At 40.3% G+C, this 27,257-nt stretch overlaps 1 protein-coding gene across 1 annotated transcript in view; it reads left to right on the top strand.

The window, feature by feature from the left end:
• Nucleotides 1–25,418, top strand: part of LOC140240574 (ATP-dependent DNA helicase DDX31-like) — a 48,803-nt gene extending 23,385 nt beyond the window's left edge. The window contains exons 17-20 of the mRNA XM_072320335.1: nucleotides 20,751–20,838; nucleotides 21,161–21,325; nucleotides 21,691–21,773; nucleotides 25,241–25,418. Coding sequence (XP_072176436.1) covers nucleotides 20,751–20,838; nucleotides 21,161–21,325; nucleotides 21,691–21,773; nucleotides 25,241–25,418 — 514 coding nt within the window. The remainder of the gene's footprint in view (nucleotides 1–20,750; nucleotides 20,839–21,160; nucleotides 21,326–21,690; nucleotides 21,774–25,240) is intronic.
• The last annotated feature ends 1,839 nt before the right edge of the window (nucleotides 25,419–27,257 follow it).

The following is a 27,257-nucleotide window of genomic DNA, read 5'->3' on the forward strand; positions in this document are numbered from 1 at the left end:
GGAATGATAACAGCGAAAGAAAAAAAAAACCTCACACACCAATGATACTTATTTTTGTAGAATGAAGGGGGAGGGTACATGGCTTATGTGTTGTTGATCAAAAGAGACCTATTCAGTAGTTATTGCGCCTTGCACTTGTAATACAGATGCTTCAGTGGCTACCATTATAGGCACATTTAATGCACCCTATTAGTAAATTACAAATCAAATTTCATCAGGGCATTGTAGGTTGTACGCATATGAAAATAACAACTGGTCGTTGAATACATATCTATGGCAACAATGCAGAGGACTTCCAGTGATGTGGATTTTTGTATGATTTATGATATACAGTACAACCATTTTTTTGTTTTTCATGTGTTTTTTGTTTTTCAAAGGATGATAATGGTTGTGCATGTGAAATCTTTGTCATGACTTCAACTTTCTGTCTCTAATGGCGGTGTAATGAGTTAGACATGTACTGAAGCTTTAACCCATTGAGGACGGGATGATTTTGCTACAACACGCTCGCATTTCTCATAGACACCTGCGCGAGTATACTTGGGACTCATCCTCAACGGGTTACAGGTATGATGATGAATGATGTACATGGCGGGGGAAAGGGGATGAAATGCACCAACAAGCAAACTAATGTTGATGAACCAGTGCCAGTGCTAGCACCAGACTTGAAATCACCTGATGATATTCTTTGACATCCCAGATATGAAGTGCACTTCTGGATACATGTTCCGATTTATCTTCTTCCACTTTTTTTTGTTGTCCCCCCCCCTCCCCAGAACGGACAAAAATACAAAGAAGCAAAGAAACAAACAAAAATCAACATACGTGTATGAGAACATGCCATGAGAAGTAGTAGATTTAGTAAAGAGTTGGAAGGAGAGGAATAAGCAGCCAGTTGTTATCGGCTATGCACCCCTGTTGGGCGAGAGTAACCCTTGGAGATGCGAGCTCAGAAGTCTCGCCGTTGCCAGCGGCGAGATGAATCGCCAGCGGAGAACAATGGGGGAATGCTGTCTTGTGCCTCCGCTGGCGATTGGCAAACATCTTTTTTTTGTGTTTTTTTTTTTGTATATCTGTATGGATGTAACGAGAGAAATTCTCCATTTTCATGTTGTTCTGATGGTGTACATGTGGGGACTTATGTGATCGGGGAAACTGTTGGCATTGTAGAAGTGTGCGCCTTTTGTTGTTTTGCAGGCACCCCCTTTTATGAAGCAAAATTGAACAGAATCCCTTTTCTTTGCCCCCGTCTCCTGGGTACGAAATTCCGCTGCGTCCGCGAAATTTCCCTCCGCGTGCTACGCTCTTCATTGTCAAATTACTTCTAAATGGGGGCTTAATTTGCGTTATGTGTCATTCACGGCGCAAAGATTTGTGGTTGCAAGAGAGAAAGGAAATATTATCACGCGCCAAAGTGCCTGGGTGCCAGGAAGAGGATTTGGGGGAAAATTGAAGTGGATAAAAGCAATTCTGAGTTTTCAAAGAACGTCCATTTCTTCAAAGCTCCCTTTCAGCCAAACGCATGTCTTTTGATGTGAGGGGGAAAGGAAGAAGGGAAAATATGACAAAAAAAGAATTGCTCGTCAATGGGAAAAATCGGCGATAATGTGGCGAGACGCATGCAATTACGTGGCACGATTGAATTGTGTTGGTGGTTGGATGCTTCCAGCTCAACTTGTGTTCACTTCTTGTCTTTGACAACTTGCTCCGTAATGACCACAAATGTAATTACTAACACTTGCCACTTTACTTTGTTAATCTCAATTGTAGTAGCGGCAGAGTCCCCGGCCGATGGTCAATTCCTTTCCGCTATCATCAAATTCTTTTTCTTTTCCATTTTACAAGTTTGTTTTATGTTTTTTACTTCATTGCTTTTTTTTTTTTTTTGGGGGGGGGGAGGGGGAGTTATTATGTATCATATTGTGTGTGAGTGTGTCTGTGTGTGGGGAACAGTGCTGATGTTGCTGTTCATTCCAATGCCAAAGTGCTATTTCGTGCAGACTTTGAAGGGCCTGGTGATTAGTTGGTAATCTTCTATGTCGTCACCCTGTCTTATTTGTCAGGGAAGAGAAAAGGTGTTGATATAATAGAAGGTGAGGTTGATTGTAACATATTTGTTCATTTCACATGCTTGAGTTTTCTTTGTAGTGAGACTAGATTATGGGGGGGGGGGGCAGATGTTGGGACTCGTAATAATGTTAACCCTTGCTCTGCTTTGTTCATTGATCAGCGTGTATGCTGGAGTGCCTTCTTCACCGATTGACACAGATGTCTGGAGACCTTACCCATTGAAGATCAGTCCCGAGTATACTCGGGCAAGGGTCTGTGGGGAATGCGCGTAGTAGCAAAATCAGCCCGTCCTCTATGGTTTAACAGTCAATGAATACAGATTATGTAATCTCCAAAAACAACTGTATTGTGTCACCCTGACCTTCCTGTTGAACTGAGGCACATTGCTACACCTGAGTGGTCTCGGTAACTCTACAGCTACCAAGGTCAAGTCTTGATGGATTACTGAATGGTGATGATAAGGCTTCGCTAGTTAACCCTTTGTGTGTTTTGAGTGCTGATTGGCACAGAAAAACTGGTCTAGGGCAATTACCCCCTGTGCAATTACCCCGGACCCTCCCCGTGGCCCTAATCCTAATCCTAATCCTGAACCTAACAGTAACCCTAACCCAATCTCCTAACCCTAAACCTAACCCTAACCTTAATTTTTACTCTAACCTTACAATTAACCAGTATTTAGCCGGGGGGTAATTGCCCGGATACGCAGAAAAACTAGTATCCGTTGTACACACGGTCCAAAGTCCCTGGCACAGAAAAGGGTAATGAAGCTTAATGCCTTGGTATGTAAAGTGTCAGAGGGGAGAAAGCCGGTACCACCATTTCATTTCAATTCAATTCAAATATTTTTTTTTTTCCAAAAACACATTTTTGTTATTGATACAATATTCAAAGAAAACAGAACATACAATGAATTCCAACAATATACGTGCAATACTTTTATATGGAACTAATGGTTCAAAATAATTGTGTTATTGAAAAAGAGAGACCCACGTAAAAGACAAATTTGTAGAAATGTGGGCCACTGAATACATCAAAATTAAAAGATTTGTTCCGTTAGAGGGAAAATATGACTCTCAACTTCCTGGCTGTTTTTCCAGTCTGAAAATCTGATCTCGAAAAATGCGGGCCTCCTGATTTGTGTAAAAGGGAAGCTGTAAAGTGGGGGGGGGGGGGGAAGGATTTATAATGCTTTAATGTTTTATGGAGGGTTATAATTGATTATATAGTTGATTTCTATCATAAATCTATGGCAGCCTGTGTGGTAAGGAAATTTATAATCGATTATATCTTTTGATCAAACGGGGCCCAGGTGTAAAATGCTCAATTTGTCCCCGAGACGGTGTTAGAGTAAACCATTCAGCAATTGGTTTAGAAGAGCATACTGGGTTTGTTCGTTCGCTGTAGTTTTGTTTGGGTCCATTTGTAACTTGTCATGCAATCAAATTAGGAGAGTGCAGCAAAGCTTCCTCTTACTTGATATATAAATATAAATATAAATATATATATATAGAGGCATACCTCTTTTGGTTCCTTGTCTGCTACCGGCGGTTTCTCGCTGTGGCGATCTTCAGGCAGACTGACAAAGTGGTGTGTTGCTGTGCTTATGTGGTGCGGTGGATTGGCTTGATGCATGGATGGTTTGTCCTTTCCGGTGTCTGCATTTTGATATATTTATATTATTTTCTTCTTCTTCTTCTTCTTCTTCTGTTAAATTTATTTATTCATGTTTTTTTTATTTGCCTGTAGCCCCAGTGAGGTGGTGTCAATCACAAGAACCTGTTCAAAATCTAATTTGTGAGGTTGATGAAGTTGTAAACATCAATCACAAGATATCATGGGAGTAAAATTGAATGACCAGGCATGAACGAAACTGCAGATGAGTACTTTGGACCATACACCTTAAAACGTGCTAATGTAGATCTTATTACCAATTAGGGACAATCACCAGTGATATTTGCCTTTTTTGTGTGTGTGAAGGGAAAATGCTATTTTGGTTGTCAGAATGCAAAAAGGTTGTGAGATTAAGGAAACAGTCTTGTAGGAAACTTGCCTGTCTCTAAGCTGAATATTTCATGGCTTGGGGTAGCACAGAGGAAATGCGAAAATGTGTGCCGGGTCAGATTTACATGTTTTCATTGCTTGATCTGATTTTAGTTGGAGAAACAAACGATGTAGTGGCATTCCATTTTTTTTTTTTTTTTTATTTCCCCAGGCTACAGAATCGGCAGTTATCGCAGATGTTGTAAAGAGAAATTATGGATTTCAAATCTAGTTCTGCTGCTCTAGCTTGGTTCTCCCAAGGACTCTACTTTTTTATTCTTTATGAGTTTTTCCAGACTTGCATCAAGATGAAGAGATTATTTAGATAAATGAGCTTTAAAAGAAGTAATAGATATGTGAAATAAAAAGTGTATAGTGGAGGAATACGGCTTTTTTTAAATTTTCAAATATTGAGAGACAGATACTGATAGAAATGATAGAAAGGGAGCATTACATTACAACACGTGTATGTGTCCTTGTTATAAGGAGAGGTATATATTGATAGTCATAGAACTGTTGTGAAACTAAAGTAACCAAGGCAGCAGGGAAAGTATTAAAGGGATGGTACAGTATTGGTGGAGAAGAAAATTGGGCTTTTAACTTTTTGCGAGATACCAAAAAAAAAAAAAAAAAAAAACACTTATGAAATAGTACAGAGCATACCATTTTAAGAGGATTTCAAAGTTTATTTGATGAAAATCGGGTTTGGAATGACTGAAACATTCAAAAACAAAGTAAAACAAAGCAATCGTAATCAAGTGTGGATCCCACACTTATTAGAATCGCTCTGTTTTGAATATCTCAGCCATTTCAAAACCGATTTTCATCAAATAAACATTGAATTCCTCGTGAAATTACATGGTCTTTCATATTTTATAAGAGGTTTCTCATTATCTCACCAAAAAAAAAAAATGTTAGAAACCTGAAATCAGGTCTCAACCAAAACTATACGATGCCTTTAAGGGTTATTAATAGATGAAGAAGCAGATGGAAAGTATGTCATTCTAAATGAAATTGGGAGGTGGAATGAAGGAAAGCTGGGGTGAACAAAGAAAGCAAGCAGAGAGAGGGTGAGGATGCGACATAGAAATGGACATATCTGTATACAGGTGCTGGGATGGATTGGATGAATAGATGGAGGGATGAGAGAATGGATACATGGACTGGAAAGATAGATGGAAGGATGGATGAATCAATGAATAGATGGATGGATGGACAAATGGATGGATGGGCAGATTGATAGATGAATCAATGGATGGATGGATAGATGGATGGATGAATCGATGGATGGATAGATAAATAGAAGAACAGATGGATAGATGGATGGATGGCTGAATGGACAGATAGCTGGATGGATGGATAGATGGATGGGTGGCCAAATGGATGGATGGGTAGATAAATGTATGTATGAATCAATGGATGGATGGATATATGGATGAATCAATGGATGGATAGATAGATGAATAGATGGATTGTTGGAGGGACAGATGGATGGATAGATAGATGGATTTATGAATCAATGGATGGAGGGAGGGAGGGATTGACAGATGGATGGATAGATGGAAGAAGGATGAATGGGTGGATAGATGGATGGATAAATAGAAGAACAGATGGATAGATGGATGGATGGATGAATGGATAGATATTTGGATGGATGGATAAATAGAGGGATAGATGGATTGATGGATGAACAGATGGATGGATGAATAGATGGATTGATAAAGGAATGGAGGGACAGATGGAGGGATTGATGGATAGACAGTGATGGATTAATGAATCAATGGATAGATGGATGGATGAATGTATGGAAGGAGGGAAACACAGGAGAGAGGGGTCTCAAAGATCATGGTACATTCTTTGGTTAATCAAGACGGTGCTCATAAAATGACTCTGCATGTCACCGCCACAAGAATACCATTTCTCTAATTGTGTGATGGACAAATGAATTGGTATCCATTAATCAGGAAGAATGCTCTCTACCAACTGCACCTGTGGCTCAAAAAACAAAACAAAACAAAAATGTTGGTACGGACACCGAAGACAGAACTTCATGCTCATCCCCGTGTCACCGTATCTCTGCTTTTTATCTTAGTAGCATGTCAAGAGTTCACATTCATCGCCAATAAAAAGGTTAAAAATTACAATTTGTATCACACCCATCAGGAAAATTGCCCTTTTCTTCTCCCTGTTTTGAGCAGGCAGCCACAACACGGCCCATAAACAAAACACGAGCGTTCGATCGTTCAGCCGGGTTTAAATGCAACAATGCATATATACATGTAAATAAAGCCAGGCGACATTGTGACTGATGCTCTGTCGACACGCTCGAGCGTCACCGAAAAGGAGGTGTAGGGGAGGGGGGAGGAAAAAAAAGGTGAAGCGTAACGAGCGTAAGGGACACTATCTCATTTTGATAAATGCTCGCTTTTGTGCCCTTTTGAGATGGAACTAGAGGGTGCTAATTTAAATCATAGAGCTGATTATTCGTCAGTACCTGTATACAAAGCCCTGCTCGCTCATGCATACAAGAGTGGTAACAGCCACCATTACTGTTATTAGCGGGGCTTTATACGACAAAAAGAAAGATAGCCCTAAAGCATTGATAGATCTCCTCCTACCTACCCCTCCCTTCACCTTTCTCTACCGTATGCCAATTGAAATGTTAGAAAGCCCCAATCATTTAGTGGCACATGATTTGTAATCTTTCCGAGAGGGTAAGCAGCCATACATGTATGTGGTGCATGGATGGGTTGCCTGTTAGCGTACTCACTGAAGGATATGATACATATACTAGTAATGTAGTCGATGAGTTGTTCTTCAGTTGATTGTCAGATGTGTATTAATGAAGCAACACAGCACCAAATGTTAAGTTGTATACATTGTATCTTGTAAGGTTGCTAGCCTTACACATCTTTCAGTGAAAAAGCTTCATTTTCTTGTTTTGATGATATGTTTGAGTCAGACTCTCAAGAAATCAAGCTTGAGATTAAGAAAAAGAGAGATGAATTATCATATATACTTGTACTCACACAGTACTTGCATAATTTTCTTCTTTTTTTTTTCTGTGATGTCCAGTAATTTTAGTCTGAACTGGACTATGTTCTCATGACTCTTAAGTGGTCAGACAAAACATATGTAGTGAAAGTTTGAAATTTACAGGTGATAATGGTAATTCCTTGTGGAGGAATAGTGCTAACACTTAAAAGGATACAGATTATACAAAATCACCATTTCCATCATCATTTTTGTCTTCGTAGTTCTAAAATAGTCCTGTCTGCTAACGACAGCCATCCACACCCTCAGTTTGATTCTCGAAAGACGAAGAAGAAGTAGAACAAAAAAAAAAAACACAAACGTAAAAGGGGGTTTTACCATCAAAGCTCCACAGAATGCTGAGTGCTTTTGACTCATGTCATGTCCAGCGGTGGTAGGATTACGACAGAAACACATATTTACAGTCGTCACTGACAGCAATTTGATCCACTCCAAGAGATGGGGTCAAATGATTGGATTCTGCCGAGTGACGACTCACCCCGACAATTTCAATATTGCCGGTCGAGCGATTTTTTTGGCTTTTCCCTTATTGATTTAGCCCTTTATTGTGCAGATTGACAAATATATGAGTGCCAAAAAAATGGGGGAGAATCATTACTAAAATGAAGTGTGCAGACATGTTTCAGTCAATTATGTGGTATGTGTATGTACATGAAATATTTGTGCACTTACGAGTGTATTTATATGCATGCACACTCCTGTGAGGATTCTGTTCAATGAAAAATACAATTGGATGTATAGATTTAGATATTGAAGCAGAGAGCTTATGAAAGCCATGTTAAGGAATATTTGGGATAGTAACAGCCTCTGTCTATACTTTATTGTGATTTTTTTTTTTTTTTTTTTTTTTTTTTTTTACGGGATGAAAGTTTGGGATTCTAAAACACTTAGGATATCACTTTTAATCATTCATGGTGCACCTCCTCCAAAAGCCCTGATTCAGAACGGGACTTTATTGTTCCTGCGGTTGCTGTCGTCTACAGGGCCTATCCTTTGCCACCAGTGTACAGAAATTGTGCGTGAGTCAAAAGTCCAGACTAATTAGCGACCCGCTCTTTTGAAGGAGATATTAACCAATCCACGTAATGTACCATGTATAACATTTTCACGTGTTGTTAATTTCGCGGTTGCGAGGTCTAACTGTACTTATCTATTCGCACGTTGTTATTTTCGCGTGTTGTTATTTTCGCGGTTCAAAGGCGATTCGCGAAATTCGCGAAAATAAAACCACCGCGAAAATTTCAGCTCGTACAGTAAGCACTGGAATTTAAACAAAAACAAACAAACAAACAAGAAAGAGGCAGTGGCTCAAGTCTCATTGAAAAATACAGATCAGAAAATGATGGGAATCAAAGTCATCAAAGCGAATTCAAGTTAGCTCAAGTGATGTTTTGTGTAATAGACAGACCTACAAGTACCACTAGGCCCGTTCACACACAAGGGAAAAAGTGAGATTTAAAAATCGATTTTCTTATCACGATAAAAATTTCGAAATTTTTTCCTGTGTGGACAGAAAAATCTCACTAATTTTCGCGATCCTAATTGCGATCCAACTCGCACTATTAGTGCGATTTTTCAGAATAATCGCGATTATTTTGCCAAGCGTCGTGTGTGTGAGCGCGATCGAGATTCGGAAATCAGTATTTTTAATCCCAACGTTCGTAGCGCGTGCGAAACTCTATTGGGACTGCGGGGTCAGTCTTCGGTCATGCAAGTTTCGCACATGCGCAATTTAGCCACTGATCGTTCTTTCCTTGCTGCGAAGTGCGATTTTTCCCTGTGTATGAACGGTCGGGAAAAAAAAATCGAAATTTGGATCGCGATTGTAATTTCGATTTTCGTTGTTTGTGAACGGGCCTAGTATGTAGAAAGGTGACAGTTTGTTTTAATACTTTGGAATAAAAAAGGGCCTGAGTTTTCGATTGATCATAGTAGAATCTTCATTCGTGGCAAAACAATTGCATCTGACAAAGATTCTACAAGGATCAAAAGATCAGGCCCCTTTTAACTCCATTTTACTTCGCTGGCTTGCTACTACTTTTGCAGTTGATGAGCAGTTTTTAGTCAGCTTCTTTGCTACAGATCTTTATTGTTACAAAAATGTAAAAAAGCAAAATGAATGCAGATCATCCCTTTACGGCAGGTAGTGTTGCCAACTATAGGTAAGGTACTATGTGGTCATGAAAAACAGCATGCTTTTATTTCATTAAAAAGTGAAATATGGCTTTTAATCAAAAGTGACTTTTTGCTGAAGTTTGATTGAGCATGTTTAGTATGTGCAATTTTTCCATATCTGAATTCAAGATATGATTATTACCTTCAAAATCTGTGATTTGCTTTTTTTGCACGCTCTTGGGATGTTTTCTGGCTTGCAGAGATTGGCAACTCTCTGTGTGGATCTTTATCTAAGTTTTTGTCTGCTGATTTCAGAATTCAGATGACTGCTATATGTGTAGTTTATTATCTCATGTTAATGCATGACAGCAATGGAAGATGGAGGCTGCATTGTCCATGTTTGTATCGAGAAGTGTATTGGCTTCACTAATGCCCTGCATCACTTCACAAATCAGTTGAATAAATCCATCGCAAGAACCAAGACTGGACGGAGGAATTTCTCCTTATGCACTAGCTGTGCAGGAAAGAAAAAAAACAACACAAACCCTAAAACAGATTAAATGATATATCCAGTATAAATTGATTCATCTTTGATATGAAAGAATGAACTGCCTTTGTGAAGAAACAGTCATTTGTGTGTTTTGGTTGTGTCGTCTCCGCTTCCGTGCAAATCTGTTCATTCCTAAAGTGCTCGCAGGGGCGTTGTCTCTGTAAGCCCCGACGCCAGCCGTCAATTGCGACGCCACGCGCCCATTCGTCATTTACCGTCACGGTCGGAATGCATGGGGGATGCGGATCGAGTTGATTGCTGTCAGCCATGGACGCCAGCCACATCGAGGTTTGAGTTAGGGAGCCGGGATGCGTTGCCAACTCAAGCATTGAACGGGCAGATAGGGATTTCAATTAGAGCTCATCCTTTTTAATTGCAGGCAAACTTTTTTTTTCCCTGCTGGTGTGCCGTGGGTGAGAATCTATAATTCATCACAAGTTGATAAATGTAACATCACCGCTAGCTGTGATGAGACAGTTTTTATTATCAATCTGGAAGCAAAGAGAGAGAGAGAGGGAGCCAGCCAGACAGACAGATTGACAGACAGACAGACAGACAGAATGTGAGAATTAGAAAGGGAGCAAAGCACAAAGATAGATGGATAGTGAAAGAGGACAGTAAAAAAAAAAAGAAAGTGAAAGAACAAAAATAGACACAATAATATTATACAATATCTGTTAATGTAGTCTTAGTCATTTAAAGCATGTGAACAGAAGATATTTCAAACAAAACAAAATTGCTTTTTGTATCTAAGAAAGGGAAAAAATTCTTGAATTATCTTTCTGTACTATACAAGAGCTTCAAAGATGATTCAAGTGTCTGATGTAGAATTCATACCACCCATTTTCTTGAAGATATTATGAGGATCTAGTCTTCCTGTTAATTTGGTTGGGCTTCTGTTTTTTTGAACAGTTTTTGTGCATTCCTACTTCTCCATTCTAGCCTAACAATTTAATCATCATATCAAGTGATCACTTATTATGTACTCTTCTCCAACTACCCCCCCCCCCAAACCTTCAGAAAATCTTATCTCCTTTGTATCTATATTAAATTCTTAAATTATCATGTAGCTGACCATTTCATCTGTTAAATGTGTGGCCCATAGAATGCAATGCTCTTAACAACAAAATGACTCTAGTGCGAAGAAATGTCTATACTTGAAACGTAGTAAGATGTAGTATGTCCCTTTTTTTCCATATTGCAGTGCTGGCTTCTTTGCATGATAGAATTTCACATAGATTTCCCCATACGCCAGGCACCTGTAGACAGCGAGTTAATTGGATGTATTGTCCTGTTCCAAAGATTTTCGTGGTTAGAAATGAGAAACGGCATACGGTGTCATTCCTTCACGTTGTCATGGCATTCCTCTTCTCCGAGATGTGTACGAAAAAAAAAGACTTCAAATGTGCATGCACGTCGAAGGGAAAGGATGGATTTGCATTCCTTGCAAGTCATATTTTGCTTTAATGTACAACAATTTACCCGGTGAGGACGAGTCCCGAGCACACTCGGGCAAGTGTCTATGGGAAATGCATGTTGTAGCAAAATCAGCCCGTCCTCAACGGGTTGAGATCTTAATCCTCCTTCAAGCTTCTGGTCTTGTACTCCTTGCTCTTCCTCTTTTTCACTTTTTCCACTTCTCCTCCTCTTCCTTCTTCTTCTCTCCCTCCTCCTCTGCAACTTTCTGTCCTTCCTTTTCTTTTTTGTCCTTTCCTTCATTCTTCTCTACTATGGTCTCTTCTTTCTATCCCTCTGTGTCATTGTTTTCTGCTCCTTTTTCTCTTCCACATCCTCCCTGTTCTTCTGCTCTTCTCAACTTCTTCCTCCTCCTCCTGCAACCCCTCCTCTTCTTTTTTCTCATTCCTCTTCCCTTCTCTCCTCTTCCTACATTTCCTTTTTGTCCTTCTTTCCTCATCTCTTCCTCCTCCTCCTTGTTGGTATTATTCTCTACTTCATCCATCTCTCCTTTATCTTTTCATTCATTCATTTGCTCATCCATTCATCCATTCTTCCATCTCCAGCAGAAACATATGAATGAGTTTTTATAGAATGTATGTGGATATATATTAACATTATAGTGTGCACTGAATGAAATGTAGAAGTTTGCAAAACATTTTGAGTATATAAAAAAAGTGTACAAAAATGCTGGAAATGGAGAGGAATGCTAATGAAAGCAATGCTTGTAGTGTAGAATGTATTCCCCGAACCCCATGATGATACAAGTTATTTTCTCTTGTTCCTCCTCGATTCTTTTCCTCCTCCTATTCCTCTTGCATGTCTTTCTTCTCCTCCTCCTCCTTCTCTTTGAAGTCACATCTTCATCATTGAGATGTTATGAATGATGAAGCACAAAGCTGACTCTCTAGCTTTAAAGGACAAGTCCACCTTCATAAACAAGGATTGAGAGAATGCAATAATATTGGTAGAACACATCAGTGAAAGTTTTAGGAAAATCTGACAATCCGTTCAAAAGTTATGAATTTTTTAAGTATCTGCGCAGTCACTGCTTGATAAGAAGACTACTACAGTGTATGATGTCACATGCGTACAACGATATAAGGAAAATAAAAAGAGAATTTCACAAACTGTTACTTTTTGAATAAAGTGCAAATTTCTTCTACTTGTTACTGACGTATGTTAAGGGCAATACTATTCCCCCTGCCTTCTGAAAGAGAGAAGTCGAGTGTTCTTTTGTTTTGCGAGAAAAATGGAAATATGTTGAATTTTCTTTATTCTTTCTTTATAACGTTGTACACATGTGACATCAGAAGCTATAGTATTCTTTCCATCCAGCCATGACTGAGCAGAAACTTCAAAAATTCATAACTTTTGAACGTATAGTCCGAATTTCCTCAAACTCTCACTGATGTGTTCTTCTAATATTGCTGCATTCACTCAACCCACATGTATATGAAGGTGAACTTGTCCTTTAACTACTGTAAAAGCTGTTATTTTTTGTGTACAGATATTTTTGCAAGTGAGGAGATCAGAGACACTTTCGCAACTTTGACGTTTACAGAAACTACTGGTAGTAAAAACATGTTTATTCACAAAGCATGCACACCCAGCAACCAGGATCACTGCACTCTCTCGCGCTCGAGGTTTGTTGATAAGGAGGGATGCCCATAGCATTAGACATACTGGCATACGCGTATCTGGCCTGCCATGGCCACGGTTTCACCCCCACCTCGGAAAGCACCAAATGCCGCGAAATAAGTAGGTATATATTTTTGTGCCGCCAATTTGATGCGATTAAGATCAGGTGGCGCTATTTTCGCGTGTTATTAAATTTGCAGCCAAACAGTATAAATTTGTGAAATTTGTGAAAAATTAAACCCTTCCAAAAATAGCAGCTTTTACAGTAGTCTGTCAAAGTGGCTTATCAGCACTTAGTAATCACCAAACCCTTTGAGTACAAGCTCACTGATGTTTCTGTGGCCATTGTATTTTACTGGTGTTCCATGACATTTGGAGTAAGTTGTTTTTGCTTTGTACCTCCAATGAGAACTTGTAGCAAGACCAAAAGAAAAAAAATGCTAACATGGTATGAAAAAGAGTGTTCTTTTTTAATTGGCTACATCCTACCATTATTCCCCTCTCTTACTGTAATTAAATTGAATGCTGCCATATTGATGAAAGTAATCACTCCGTTTAGTCCCGTGTGTGTCCGCCATTTTCCACTCCGCCAAAGTGCTGCCGTCGTGAAAGGATGTTGCGGCCCCTTGAGCGCTTTGTGGCGCTGAATGCGAATCCTTGGAGCTAAACTGGCTCTTGTACTCTGCTCGACTGCATATGGTGCCTGATATCAGCAGCGCATCTTCATCCGCTATGCATAAACCAGCTGATTATTTTACCCTCGTTTCCTGAGCTCTTTCACCTCGCGAAGGCTTGCAACTTTTTTTGATGTTTCCTGCTCTGTTAATACCTATACTCGAGATGCCACAAGATCCCAGACTTTGTGTCTAAGATACTGTCACTTCAAATCTCTTAATGAATTATCACTCAAAACTCAGTGTTTTTTGAAGGACAACAATCTTCACAGAATGGAAATTTCCTTCCATAAATAGTTTAATATGCAAAACCCATGTACAATATTCTCAATTGGATTAACTAGCAAAATACTAAGAGACCTTGTAATCCACAAAAGTATCCAGACAGATGTACCTTAGCAGACTAATATGCAGTTCCACTTTGAGCATGAGTAGAAAAAGGTCATTTGTGCCAACAGACACAGTTGGTTTTTAGATTTAAAAAGAAAGGTCGTTAGTATCAATGTGCCTGTGAGCTAACTCCGAACTGGCTTTTTACAAGAAGATATATACATTCATGTACTTGCAGCATGATTGGTCTTAGGCAATTATCAGTCGTGATTGGCCATGGAATTATCATTGCGGGGCTTTGTGATTACATTTAAAATCTTGGGAATTAGTCTTTTAGGATTTCAGGAATTAGAATATTAGTCTGTGTTTCAATGCACATAGAGTTTGGTTAAAACAGTCAGAGCAGTCTGAATTAGTACTAGACCTTCTTTTTTTTCTTTTTTTTTGAGGGAAAGAAAACTAAATCATCACATTACTGGCTATCCAACTTTTCTTGAAGGGGAAATACCTGAAAAGTTTTCAGAAAATAGCAGAAGAAGGTCTCGAGTTGTGATTTTTTTTCCCTTCAGCTTTCATGAAAAGAATCCCATTAGCTCTTCCAGGCATGAAGTCTGAAAGAAAAACTGTATACCTTTACCATGATAGCGTAAAATTTCGGAAAAAGGAAAATGTTCCTGATTTAGTGAAAGGTTTGAGTTGGAGAAACCACCCCCCTCCCACCTCAAACAGAGTTTTGGGTGGATTCATACCAAGAACTATGTAGCTTTTGCCAGGGGAGGGGGGGGGGGGGGTTACCCAAAGGATTACATTTTTTTTGGGGGGGGGGGAGGGCAGGAGAGGTTGGAAATAAATATAATTCTGCACCGAGGTATGATATTCATTAGCAATGACTGATCCAAGTCGTGCCTTCAACTCGTGGTGGGCAAAACGTCTGCCTAATGCGACACGAGGCGTGGAGCAACCGGGCAAACAAAGTGGCGCAATAGGATGACGACCGATAACTGCGTTATAATCATTATCCCCGGCTGCCAGCGACGACGCGGGAGAGAACCTCCACGAGATTGTAATGGCAGAATGATTTGCCCCCGACTGCATGTTATGAATGCAGGGACAAGGAAAGGAAGACGACAGAAAAATGATGGAAAAAAAAAATGAGTCGGGCAAATGCGACAAATTTAGCAGATTTGCAATACTCTGGGGACCATACGTTGCTATTTTGTCTCTAATTTGGAAGCAACCGTAAAATTCTATGCCAGGCAGTTTGTGTGTGTGCGTGTTTTTTTTTTTTCCCCGTCCCTGCACTTGAAGTGTGGTGTGGAGCATTTATAAAGTCATCAGATGCATTTTTTTTTCTGCTTTTCTTTTCTTTCTACTTCCCCTTCTTCTCCTCTCTTCCATACTTACACTCTCCCTCTCGTTCTCCATATATACGATCTCTCTCTTTTCTTTCTCTCGATTTCTCCCCCATCTCCTTGGCATTGGTGGCCCTGCTGGGTGCAGTGCGTGTGTGGGAGAGGTTTGAGCGCCGTTTAAGTCTGAGCCAGATGACAAATGAGAGTTGTTATTATGCCATTAGTACCCTATTCAGGAGTCCCGGTGCCCTTATGCCGTCCCCCCGCTCGGCGATTAAGACCTCCATCTTTCTTTTTTTTTTTCCACAGCATCTCGTCCGTCCATCAGAAAAAAAAAAAAGTGCCTAGAATGGTGTGAGTGTTTTGTTGTTGTTGTTTTTCTATTGTGTCCCTTTCTTCCTCTCACATTCAATTCTACCAGTTCTTCTTGTTTCAGCTCCTTTTCCTCATACCGTCCATTCTTCCTTTTTCTATCACGTTCTAAGACCTCAAACTCTTTGTTTCTTTTAAGTGTTTTTCCTCGAATATGCACTTGGACATTTTAGAGGGATGGTATAGCTTTGGTTGAGATAGAGATTCAAGTTTTAACTTTTTGGAGATGATTAGAAATCACTTACAACTGCATATCATCTGTTGAGAATGATAAGGACATTAAGTTGCCACTAAACCCATAGTGTTCTAGACAACTTCATGCCCTTCTCATTCTCAACAGACGATATGAAATATTAAAGAGCATGCAATTCTAAGAGAAATTCAAAGTTTATTTGATGAAAATTGGTTTTGAAATAGCTGATATATATTCTAGTACAAAGCAAAACAAAGTGGTCCTGATAAAAGGTGGGTCCCACCTTTTATTAGAACCACTTTGCTTGACTTTTTTAAAATCTCATCCATTTCCAAAGGTGATCACATCTCTCTCTCTCTGAATTAAGTTTGCAGCTGACATTTTCTGCAAATTTGAGATCATTGTTTTCCCATGTCTTGTGAGTTGTGCTCAGAGTACTGATTTTAAAGGGAAGATAAACCCCAAGAGCAATGTGGATTGAGTGAAAGCAGCAACATTAGTAGAACACATTAGTGAAAGTTTGAAGAAAATCGGACAATCGATGCAAAAGTTATGAATTTTTAAAGTTTTGGTGTTGGAACCGCTGGATGAGGAGACTACTAGAGGTTATGACGTATGAGTGGACAACAATACCAAGAAAATATAAAGAAAATTCTACAAAAATCCATTTTTCATGAAAATTACAAATTCCATCAACTTGATATTGACATATGTTAAGGGTAGCAATTATTCCCCCTGCTTTCTGAAAGAGGTTGGTCAATTGCTCTTTCATGATTCTAGAAAAGTGAATTTTTATTGAATTTCCTTTCTATTTTCTTTGTATTGTTGTCCACTCATACGTCATATCCTCTAGTAGTCTCCTCATCCAGCGGTTCCAACACCAAAACTTTAAAAATTTATAACTTTTGCATCGATTGTCCGATTTTCCTCAAACTTTCACTGATGTGTTCTACTAATGTTGCTGCTTTCACTCAATCCACATTGCTCTTGGGGTTTATCTTCCCTTTAATATTTGAGATGCTGCTGCCCCCCTCCCCCGTTCTTTCTCGCAATTACCTGTACACGCATGAGCTGAAATATTCCCTTCTTCTCTAGCTTTCTTCCGTTTCACTTCATAATCATCCACATGTTTGGATCCTCTTCTCTGGTTCCAGCATATATGAGATTTGAAATTCATGGCTGTGATATCTTGTAACCTGATGATGATTGTTGAGTATCTCATCCAGGGCATACATCTGTATCTCCTTATATATACTGTAAATCATCATCATCATCATCATCATCATCATCACCATCATCATCATCACCATCATCATTATCATCTCTGTGTAATGTCAGAATTTTGCTCTGCTTTATTTGGTTGCTCAACATTGATCCAGTGAATCTGCTGACAATTTGTATGCCTTCTCCCTCTGTCCCCTGTCCTCCTTTTCCTCTGTTATTATTCTCCCTTCTGATTCCATCTCTCTCACACTTTATCATTCTTTTTCTCCTCTCTTTCATCCATTCTCTCTTCCTCATTCTTTCCTCTCCATCATTCTTTCTTCCCATCATTCTTTTTCTCCATCATTCTTTCTCTCCATCATTCTTTCCTCTCCATCATTCTTTCCTCCAAATCATTCTTTCTGTTCATCATTCTATCCTCTCTATCATTCTTTCCTCTCCATCATGCTTTCTTTCCATCCTTTTTTACTCTCCATCATTCTTTCTCTCCGTCATTCTTTCCATTCTTTCAGTCCATCATTTTTTCTCTTCATCCTTTCTGTCCATCATTCTTTCTCTCCTTCCTTTTTTCCTCTCCATCATTCTTTCTCTCCATTTTTGTCTCCATCATTCTCTCTTTCCATTTTTTTTGGTCCATCATTCTTTCTCTCCATCATTTTTTCCTCTCCATCATTTTTTCCTTTCTATCATTCTTTCCTCTCTATCATTCTTTCTCTCCATCATTCTTTCCTCTCTATCATTCTTTCTCTCCATCATTCTTTCCTCTCTATCATTCTTTCCTCCCCATCATTCTTTCTGTTCATCATTCTATCCTCTCTATCATTCTTTCCTCTCCATCATTCTTTCTTCTCTATCATTCTTTCTCTCCTTCCTTTTTTCCTCTCCATCATTCTTTCTGTTCATCATTCTATCCTCTCTATCATTCTTTCCTCTCCATCATGCTTTCTTTCCATCCTTTTTTACTCTCCATCCTTCTTTCTCTCCATCATTCTTTCCATTCTTTCAGTCCATTATTTTTTCTCTTCATCCTTTCTGTCCATCATCCTTTCTGTCCATCATTCTTTCCTCTCCATCATTGTTTCTCTCCATTCTTTGTCTCCATCATTCTCTCTTTCCATTCTTTTTGTCCATCATTCTGTCTCTCCATCATTCTTTCTCTCCATCATTCTTTCTCTCCATCATTCTTTCTCTCCATCATTCTTTCCTCTCCATCATTCTTTCCTCTCCATCATTCTTTCCTCTCCATCATTCTTTCTCTCCATCATTCTTTCTCTCCATCATTCTTTCCTCTCCATCATTCTTTCTCTCCATTCTTTTTGTCCATCATTCTTTCCTCTCTATCATTTTTTCCTCTCCATCATTCTTTCTCTCCATCATTCTTTCCCCCATCACTTCCCTTCCATCCCTCACTCATCCTGCCCCCCTCCACTCCACCACGCCGCCATCAATGTCACCGCCAATGATAACAGATTGTGGGAGATTAGCCGCAGATATTTCTCGTCTCGCCATTGTAAATCCCGCCCCGGTGGTTTTTGTGCGCCATTCAGGCCGCTCTCCGTTTGTTTGTGTAAGCCACGTACCAATGGATGACCCCCCTTGGGCGTGCTGGTAGAAAGCGCCCAAGACTCGGGGAGGCTTTAGAGCTGCCTTGCGACAAAAGCTGAGGCCGTTATTTTGTGTGCAGCTTGCGAAATCCTTTTCTTTTCCTCTCCCTCTCTTCCGTCAGAAGTGAAAGCAAACCCAGTGTGTCGAACCTGCCCTCCAGTTCCTCCTCCTAAAAACTCACGCAAGATGCCTCTTCCTGTATGGGCAGGGGTTGTTGATGGGGGGTGGCGTGCACTGGAAAAGTTGCAAGAACAACATTATCTTGGTTCAACAGCTGTAAGCCCTGTGTACCCGGCGCATGGCACGCCTCGATTATACGTCTGTTACTTTTGCAACTTTAAGCACTGCGCCACCTCGTCAGCCGACCTATAAAAAAAAAGGAAAGAAAAAAAAAATGATTATGACGGTAAAAATGTCTCCAATTAGAAACCTGTCAAGCAGGCCATTGAGGGTACATAGAGCGACTAATCTGCCCCTCTTTCTACAAACAAGATGGCGGAAATGGCTGATATCATTACCCATTTTTTTTTTTTTTTTTTGGTGATAGAATAAGAAAGGGTGGATTTAGAACCTTTGAAATGACCTTCCCGTTCTGTCAGCTGTTCCGTGTCATGCTACTTGTTAGATTAGAAGCATACATGCTCCCCTGAAATACTTTGTCATGTTATTGTGAATGAATCCCCCTGGGCGAACTGATGGCTTGTTGGTATGCCGTGCATGTACAGTCAAACCTGCTTGGTTGTCCAGTGAAATTGGTAACAAAAAAAGGCAAGTGTGTACACAAGATTTAAAGGTAAAACATAATTCTCACATGGGCTCAAAATTCATCTTTCACCATACCAAATTTGCTCCAATATAGAGCAAGGGTGTACCAAGAAACTTGTCCGGCTGATGTAATTTGCCTGGATGATGAGTAGTTTTGGAGTATTTGAGATCAAAAGTGTAAAATTATTTAGATGGAGTACTCAAATTTATTCCTGACATAACCATTCTGTTCAGTAATGGGTCGGTAGAACGTCACATGATGATCGATAGTGCCTGAGCAGTAGTATTTCCCAATATGCTGCATGCAGTTCACTCATGTGCAGAAGGTCAGTGGATACTGCTATGGCCAGATTTGTAATTTATCATAAAACACTACATAACAGCCATCATCGCATATATGTTCTCCGACTACCATACAGTCGGCGTAACTTTTTGGCTGGTATTTCACACTTTCATTATTTCCCAACTGAAATTCTGTCTGCACAAAATTATTTCACACATTTATCATCAATATGTGTACATCTTAGAGCAATATAGACGCTTTTTTTGCAGGTGTATGGAAACCTTTAACTTTTAACCTTTGATCTTTTTTAGACCACTGCTACAAAGTGTCTTATAAACATGTTCTCTCTTTGTACTGAAAGGGTTCAAGAGAACAAGCTGACACTATTCCTGCATTATGCAATCTTGTCTTCTTCGGTTTAGTCAGAATGCCATCATTTCATCATCATCTTTCTTTTTACCTCCGCTATTCTTATGTTTTTTGCTGCCGTTGTTTTGTCTGTTTGCAAATAACTGAAAAAGTTGTGAATGAATTTGGATAAAACTTACAGGAAAAGTTGATAATGACACAAGGAACAGATAGTTGAATTTCAGTAGTGATCCGAGAATATTTATGAATTTTCAGAGGATTTTTCATCTTTTGGCAAATATGGTCAGTGAACTTGGAGTTCAAGCTGCATGTATTTGAGGTTTGCATACGCGCACTGAAGCAAATGCTCTGCTCAAGTTGCCACGCAGCATGAAGCTGATGAGGTAAACACAAGGCTTCTTTATCGTGGGAAATTTGGCAATTTTCAGCATGCGTGTGTGGGTTGAAATGAGCTGCTTGTCAGAGGTCTGCACTCTCCGAGTGCTTTCTTAGTTTGTTTTGTTTTGAAGTGGTACATGACCTTTCATCCACCAAAGCAGGTAAAACAGCAGGAGATGATGGTATCTATCCCAAGGTCCTGAAGAACCTAGGTCCTAATGCTCTTGCCTGGCTGGCTTCTCTCTTCACAGTCATCCACTCCATCGCTGTTATCCCAAAGATCTGGAGAGTGGCATAAGGTCGTCACCATCCTGAAACTTGGGAAACCTGCTGATGACCCTGCAAGCTACTGCCAATCTCCCTCCTCTGTACCTCCTACAAGTTGCTTGAACGGCTCTGAGTAACCTGTCTCGGGCATGTGGCACAGTGTGGAGACGTGGCCTCCTTCTTAAGGCCTTTCGCATCTCTAAGTGTCAGACAACTGTGAATATCCTTGCCTCCATGATCAGTAATAGGAGATTCAGAGTGCTGATTGGTGGTCAGACAAGCTCAACCAGAAAGCTGAATAATGGTCTTCATCAAGGGTCTGTTCTAGCACCAATGCTCTTTAACATCTATGTGAGTGACATGCCTAGGACATTGTCCAGGAAATTTGCATAATATGCAGATGATCTCGCTTTGGCCATTCAGTCCAGAGACTTTGACAAACTCAACTCTATACTCACAAAGGACCTGAAGAAGATGAAGGACTACTTCTCCTACTGGTGCCTTTGTCCCACCCTTCCAAGACTACAGTCACTGCTTTCCACCTCAAGAACAGACAAGCTGGAACTGAACTCAGGGTCTCCTTCTTTGGTATTCAAGCTGGTGAAGATGAACCATTCCCAAAATATCTTGGCATCAAGCTGGATTGCAGTGTGACCTATTGAGAGCATTTAAAGAGGGTTGCTGGCAAACTCAAGACCAGGTCGAACATCATCCACAAATTAGCAGGGAACAGCTGGGGTTCCCATGCACATACACTCCAAACTGCATGCCTTGCACTTGTCTACTCAGTTGCGGAGTACTGTTCACCAGTCTGGGCTGGGAGCTGCCACACCAAGCAGGTTGATGGAATCCTCAACTCTGCAGTGAGAATAGTCTCTGGCACCCTCAAGTCAACACCTACCCAGTGACTGCCAACTCTGTCACACATAGCTCCCCCTCCCCTATGACGCCAGGAGATGACTTGCAAGGCTGCTCTACTCTTCAACTTCAAGCCTGACCTTCCCATCCATGAGAACTTGGACAACCTTCCAAGGATGTGACTTAAGTCTCACAAACCTTTCTAGCAGCCAGCGAAGTCTCTCCAAGAAAGCAAAATTTCAACTTAAACGAAGAATGGCAGAAACTGTGGGAAGGATCTGAATTTCCCAACCAAGAACTCATCAAGGATCCAACATCAAAACCGCCTAGATTTGACCTTCCAAGGAAGCAGTGGGTGTCCCTTAATAGGATCTGCACAACCCATGCCAGGACAGTCCACCACCTCCATCAGTGGAAGTTAATAGACAGCCCAACTTGTGACAGTGGTTTTCCTGACCGGACTGTGCTGCATGTTGTGCAAGACTGCCCCTTCAGATGCTGTCCATGAGGCCTCAAAGGAATTAAAGACACGATAGATAAGGCATTAGCCTGACTTGGCAGCCTGGAATTACCACTCTACTACGAAGAAGAACTACTCTTTGTCCATGGTAGATCACATGCATCGATTACACATGAGCTGTTTCTATACCAATATGTACTGACCCGTGATGTTTTCCTTTTTTTCTGTAATGCAGAATAGAATGGGAAAATTTGATGAATGTCAGTCTAAGTGCATTTTGTATCTGAGTGAAGTAAGAAGAAATATCATGTTTTGCGAACACACACAAATCAAAAGCACAGGTATCAATTTCTTGATTGCGGCAGTCCTTGCATCATATAGCCAAGTAAATTGTTTGTGAGATTTTTTTGATGTGTGTAGAAGTATACTTCTTCCTTTGCCAACACATACTGCAATCTCAGACTGGTTTGAGAGCCCAAGATTGGCCAAAAATTTGATTGAAAAAAGAACTTTATTGGATGACAGAATCTGGAGTATGTTTGTTTCTGGTTACATCCCTTGCATCAGTGATGTATCTTCTCCATCAATTACATGGGAAAGAAAGCAATCCTTGTTGCTCTATCTCTTGCATTTTTCCATCGTTGCACGACGCGTCTTTGTGCACTTCTTGTGAGGATGGGTCACTTACCTGGAAATAACTCTGGATGCTGTTTGTTGTATAGTCAGTCATCTTCCATATTTTGTTGTTGTCTCATGTCCTGCGCCCAAGCATCTGTCCGTATACCAACCCTTTTGGTTGACACCATTTCTTTTTCGCTCTCTTTCTCTCTCCCATCTCTCCTCCATCATCTTCTTCCGCATCCCTCCACACTTCTCCTCTCTCTCTTGTCTCCCTAGCTTCTCTCGTCTGTTTGTCCATCTCCGTACTATCCGCAACCTCGTTCTAGCGCCGGGCCGCTCTCTCCCTCTCTCCCTGCCTTCAGTTCCCGGCTGGCCCCCCGGGGGCCCCCTTAACCCGAGCTGGCACTTTTTGTTCTGCTTCGTATTGGTGTCAACTGTTGCCCAAGTCAGAACACCTCCCCAAAACAAAGTGCTACACAGACACCCTCCATTGTTCACCTGTCCGGTAAACCTAAACGCCGCTTTACAAAGACCCTGTAATCCAACGCACAAGTGTAATGTGCACTTTTAAAAGAGAAAAAAAAAAAAGAGTACAGAGAAAGAGAAAGAGGGGTACCAAAAAGAAGAAGAAAAAGAATATCCCTTGCGGCAGCGTATTTTGTGTTTTGGTTCAATTTCATATTTTGTCTGCCAGAGAATGAGGGTGAGAGAGATGCAGAGGTAGAGGAAAAGTAAGGAGGGCAAATTTCCTTAGCTGACGTAGGAGAAGAGATAAAGGAAGTCAAAGTAACATATAGGAGAGAGACGGACACTCTTCTTTATCCAGTTTATATGTTCCTGTTGGTATATCTTTTCTCTCTTCTCTCTTGCGGGCGGGTGATATATAACTCGCGAGCCTGTGGGCAAAAGACAGAGGCAGATGTCTCCTTCTATTGTCAGATGCGTCCGCGCGAGAAGTGTAATCCGAAGCCGCGCTTTCCTCCGATCGCTTTTGATCTGCGCGTCCTCTTCCCCGAACAAGGGAGACCATTCACGTTAAGGGATATATTATGACATTATGCAAAAAACTAATCTTCTTTTCCTCATTTTTTTTCTATGCTTTTGGTTTTCTTCTTGAAGTAAGGAAGAAGTTTTTGACAATCGGCTGCGCGTCAGCCAGTGTAATCCCACCCCCGCGACGAGTAGAATTTCGCAGAGTTTGACAAAACATTTTTGTTGAAGAACAGAGCGGAGAATATATTGTTACATTTCCTATTTCAATTAAGAAGGTTTTTGTGGTTTGCAAATGCATGATATGGTGTATTCTCCAATACTTTTGAGAGTAAAAATCATCTGGTTTTTAACACTGAAAATATTCCACCACAAGGACTGCTTCAGATAGGTAGGTTGAAGTTCACTCTGGATCGAAGCAGTTGGAGAGAAAAAAACATAATAAAAACTCAACAGAAATAGAATACCTATCGGTGTTGCTATTACCGGCCAGAGTAGGCACGATTGTGGAAAAATATGATAGCATGTGCCTTTTCATCAGAAAATCATTTACACAACAACACTGTTCATTCAGAAAATGATTTCACAAAAGCTGCTGATGACATTAAAATCTTCTTTCTCCAGTTGAAAGTAGAACCCCACGAAGGGAGAAAACAAATCATGCAATCGAAATTCAAGACGCTACACGGAAGGAACCAACTCAGCAGCATTTGTAGTTGGTGTTTAGCGATGTCTTCATAATGCACAGACTAATATTCTTTGAAAGCAGATTGATATATATATCGTGTGTTTTTGTTTTTTTGTGATCAGCCACCAACCTACATTCTTTGTTGGTCAGTTGACAACATGCAGTTTTGTCTTTTTGAGACATCATTAGGAAAAAGAGTAATGCAACCTTTTTTATTTTCTTTAGGTGTCTATGTGCCTAACTTCTCCACACATTTTCTTCATCATTGAGCTGTTGGTATAGAGTGCCACACCCATGTAAAAGTAATGTAATGTGTGGTGCAGGGAAATTAGGAACTTGAAGTTTTGTTCATACATTGGTAACAAAATAAAAAACAATATTTAAATGAAGGAACAACACTGCATGGATGGTGGAAAACAGGTTGCTACATCACGTTGCTTGTTGTATCAGATCTCTTTATACAGTGCACTTCCGTTATAACGAACACGGCTATAGTGAAATTCCGGTTACAATGAAATGAAAATTTAGGCCGCAACATTACCGACTCTTTGTTTTTTATTGTTTCTTTATTTGTGGAAAATTGAGCGAAGAAAATGGGATTCCATCCCGATGGAATCCCATTCTCTTTGCTCAATTTTCTACTAATAAATATTATTAATTTCTGGTCAGTTTTTCTGTTTGCGTGTGTTTCATTATTTGGTTACAATGGAATTTCAATATAACAAAAGAAAACTGCCGGTCCAGAGGACTTTGTTATAACGGGAGTCCACTGTACTGAGTTTTCCTTGTATGCATCAGTGTGATTATTTGTACACCAATTATATGTTCATGAGCCTGTTCCTAAATTTCTCACTGTTTCTATTTCTTCACCCCTCAATCTCTGCAGGACCAACAGCGGGAGGTACAGAGACACAAAAGCTGCCAGCATTTCAGAGTTTGACAGCGGCCTGGACGAGTTGACCCAGATGGCGACGCAGCCGAAGAAGGTCAAAGGTCATGCAGGTGGACAGGCTGCCAGGAGAAAGAATCCGGGGAAGCAGAAGAAGCGATTCCAAAAGCGTTGACAAAACTGATGATGTTCTTTAAGTGGGACGATTTTCTAAATGCTGCTCGCTGTCGTCCACTGAACTGTCCTTTTTTTCCCCTTTTATCATTTTTGCCCACGTGCGATATGCTTGATAATTTTTGAAGTGGCTGTTGGAGGAGTGTTGTGTCCTCATTGGTATGAACTGTCCATTAGGGTAATGACGTTCTATTGCGGTTCATCCATGTTGCCATCGAATGTCATTCAGTGGACAATAGCACTTTGCGATCTGAATAGCAGGTGTCATATTCCAGCACCAGCCGTTGTCATCGGATTTCTCCCAACAGGGAAATGGAAGAGTTCTCCTCTGGCGTCTTTACACATCGTCTGATTGCATAAGATGTAGCATTGTTGTTCCAAGGAGAACAGAGTTTAGCCTGTGATTGAATGTGATGCTTCATTCCTTATATGAAAGTTGTTGCATGTCAAGTACAGTTAACCTTGCTAAAGTCAAACCTCCTAGGCCTGAATAAACAGCTTTGACTTAGGGGAAATTCGACTTAGAAGAGGTAAAAACAATTGCGAAGTAGAAAAGCTCTCTTGAGAGTGCAGACCTCCGCCAAGCAGCTAATTTCCATCTATACACATGCTGAAAATCGTCCAATTTCCCAATATAGAAGCCTTTTGTTTACGCGGCACCTTGCCCGAGCAGAGCATGCGCTTTAGAGCACATATGCAAATCTCAAGTACGCGCAGCTTCAACTCCCAAGTTCATTGACCCAATCTGCAAAAATATCAAAAATCGTTCAAAAATCCATAAGAATTCCTAGATCATCACCAAAATTTAATAACCTGTTCCTTGTGTTATTATCAACTTTTCCCGCAAGTTTCATCCATACCTGTGCACAACTTGAGTTATTTTGCACACAAACAAACAAACAAACAAACCAGTGCCGATGTAAACTTAACCTCCTTCCTTGGTGGGGGTAATAATGACATGGGGAATGCTTTAATAGATAGTCAACTTTCTAGTACACAATATTCAACTTATGTGAGTTCGGCTTATACAAGGTTGACTGTACATGGGTTGATGCTGTCATGACAAGCCAAGCAAACAGAAAAATTCATGAAGACAACCATTTTCAAGATTTCCCTATTGCTTTTGTGGAGTAAATAACATTTTGTGAACTTTGTATTTTTGTTGAGCCCACCAGAGGTGTGGAGAGTCTAAGGGATTGCCTACGGCGTCTGTCTGTCCGTCGTCCGTCTGTCCGGCGTCCATCCGGCGTCTGTGCATAACGCTACAAAAACTTGAATAACTCTCTACTGAGGACTTCAATTTCAATCAAACTTTGAGGGAAGAGTGGTTATGCAAAGTTACACATTTTACCAAACATGAAGGTCACCTCAAGGTCAAAGTTCACAGGCAGGGTCAATGAACTTTAGGGCCTAATGTTAAGTTTTTATGGCGTGTTTCGATTACAGCTCATAACTTTTGATCCCTATGTCCATTTGTGACCAAACTTGGATGGTAGATGTCCCTTGGGGATTTGAAGGTCAGCACAAGGTCAAAGGTCACAGACAGGGGTTAACAAACTTTTAGGGCCAAATGTTCAGTTTTTACAGCGCGTTTTGATTATGGCTCGTAACTTTTGATCCCTTTGTCCGTTTGTGACCAAAGTTGGATGGTATATGTCCCTTGGGGAGTTGAAGGTCACCACAATGTCAAAGGTCATAGGCCGGTCAATGAACTTTCGGAAGTTAGAAAAACATTTATTTCTTCTACGCGAATGGGCGAGACACAAATTGGCACCTGCCTTGTTTTTACACCATGCTTGACCATCTGACACAAAGGACTATGCTTTCTGGAGTTGAGTTT

The sequence above is a fragment of the Diadema setosum genome, chromosome 17, assembly GCF_964275005.1.
Source record: "Diadema setosum chromosome 17, eeDiaSeto1, whole genome shotgun sequence".
In the NCBI taxonomy this organism is placed as follows: domain Eukaryota; kingdom Metazoa; phylum Echinodermata; class Echinoidea; order Diadematoida; family Diadematidae; genus Diadema; species Diadema setosum.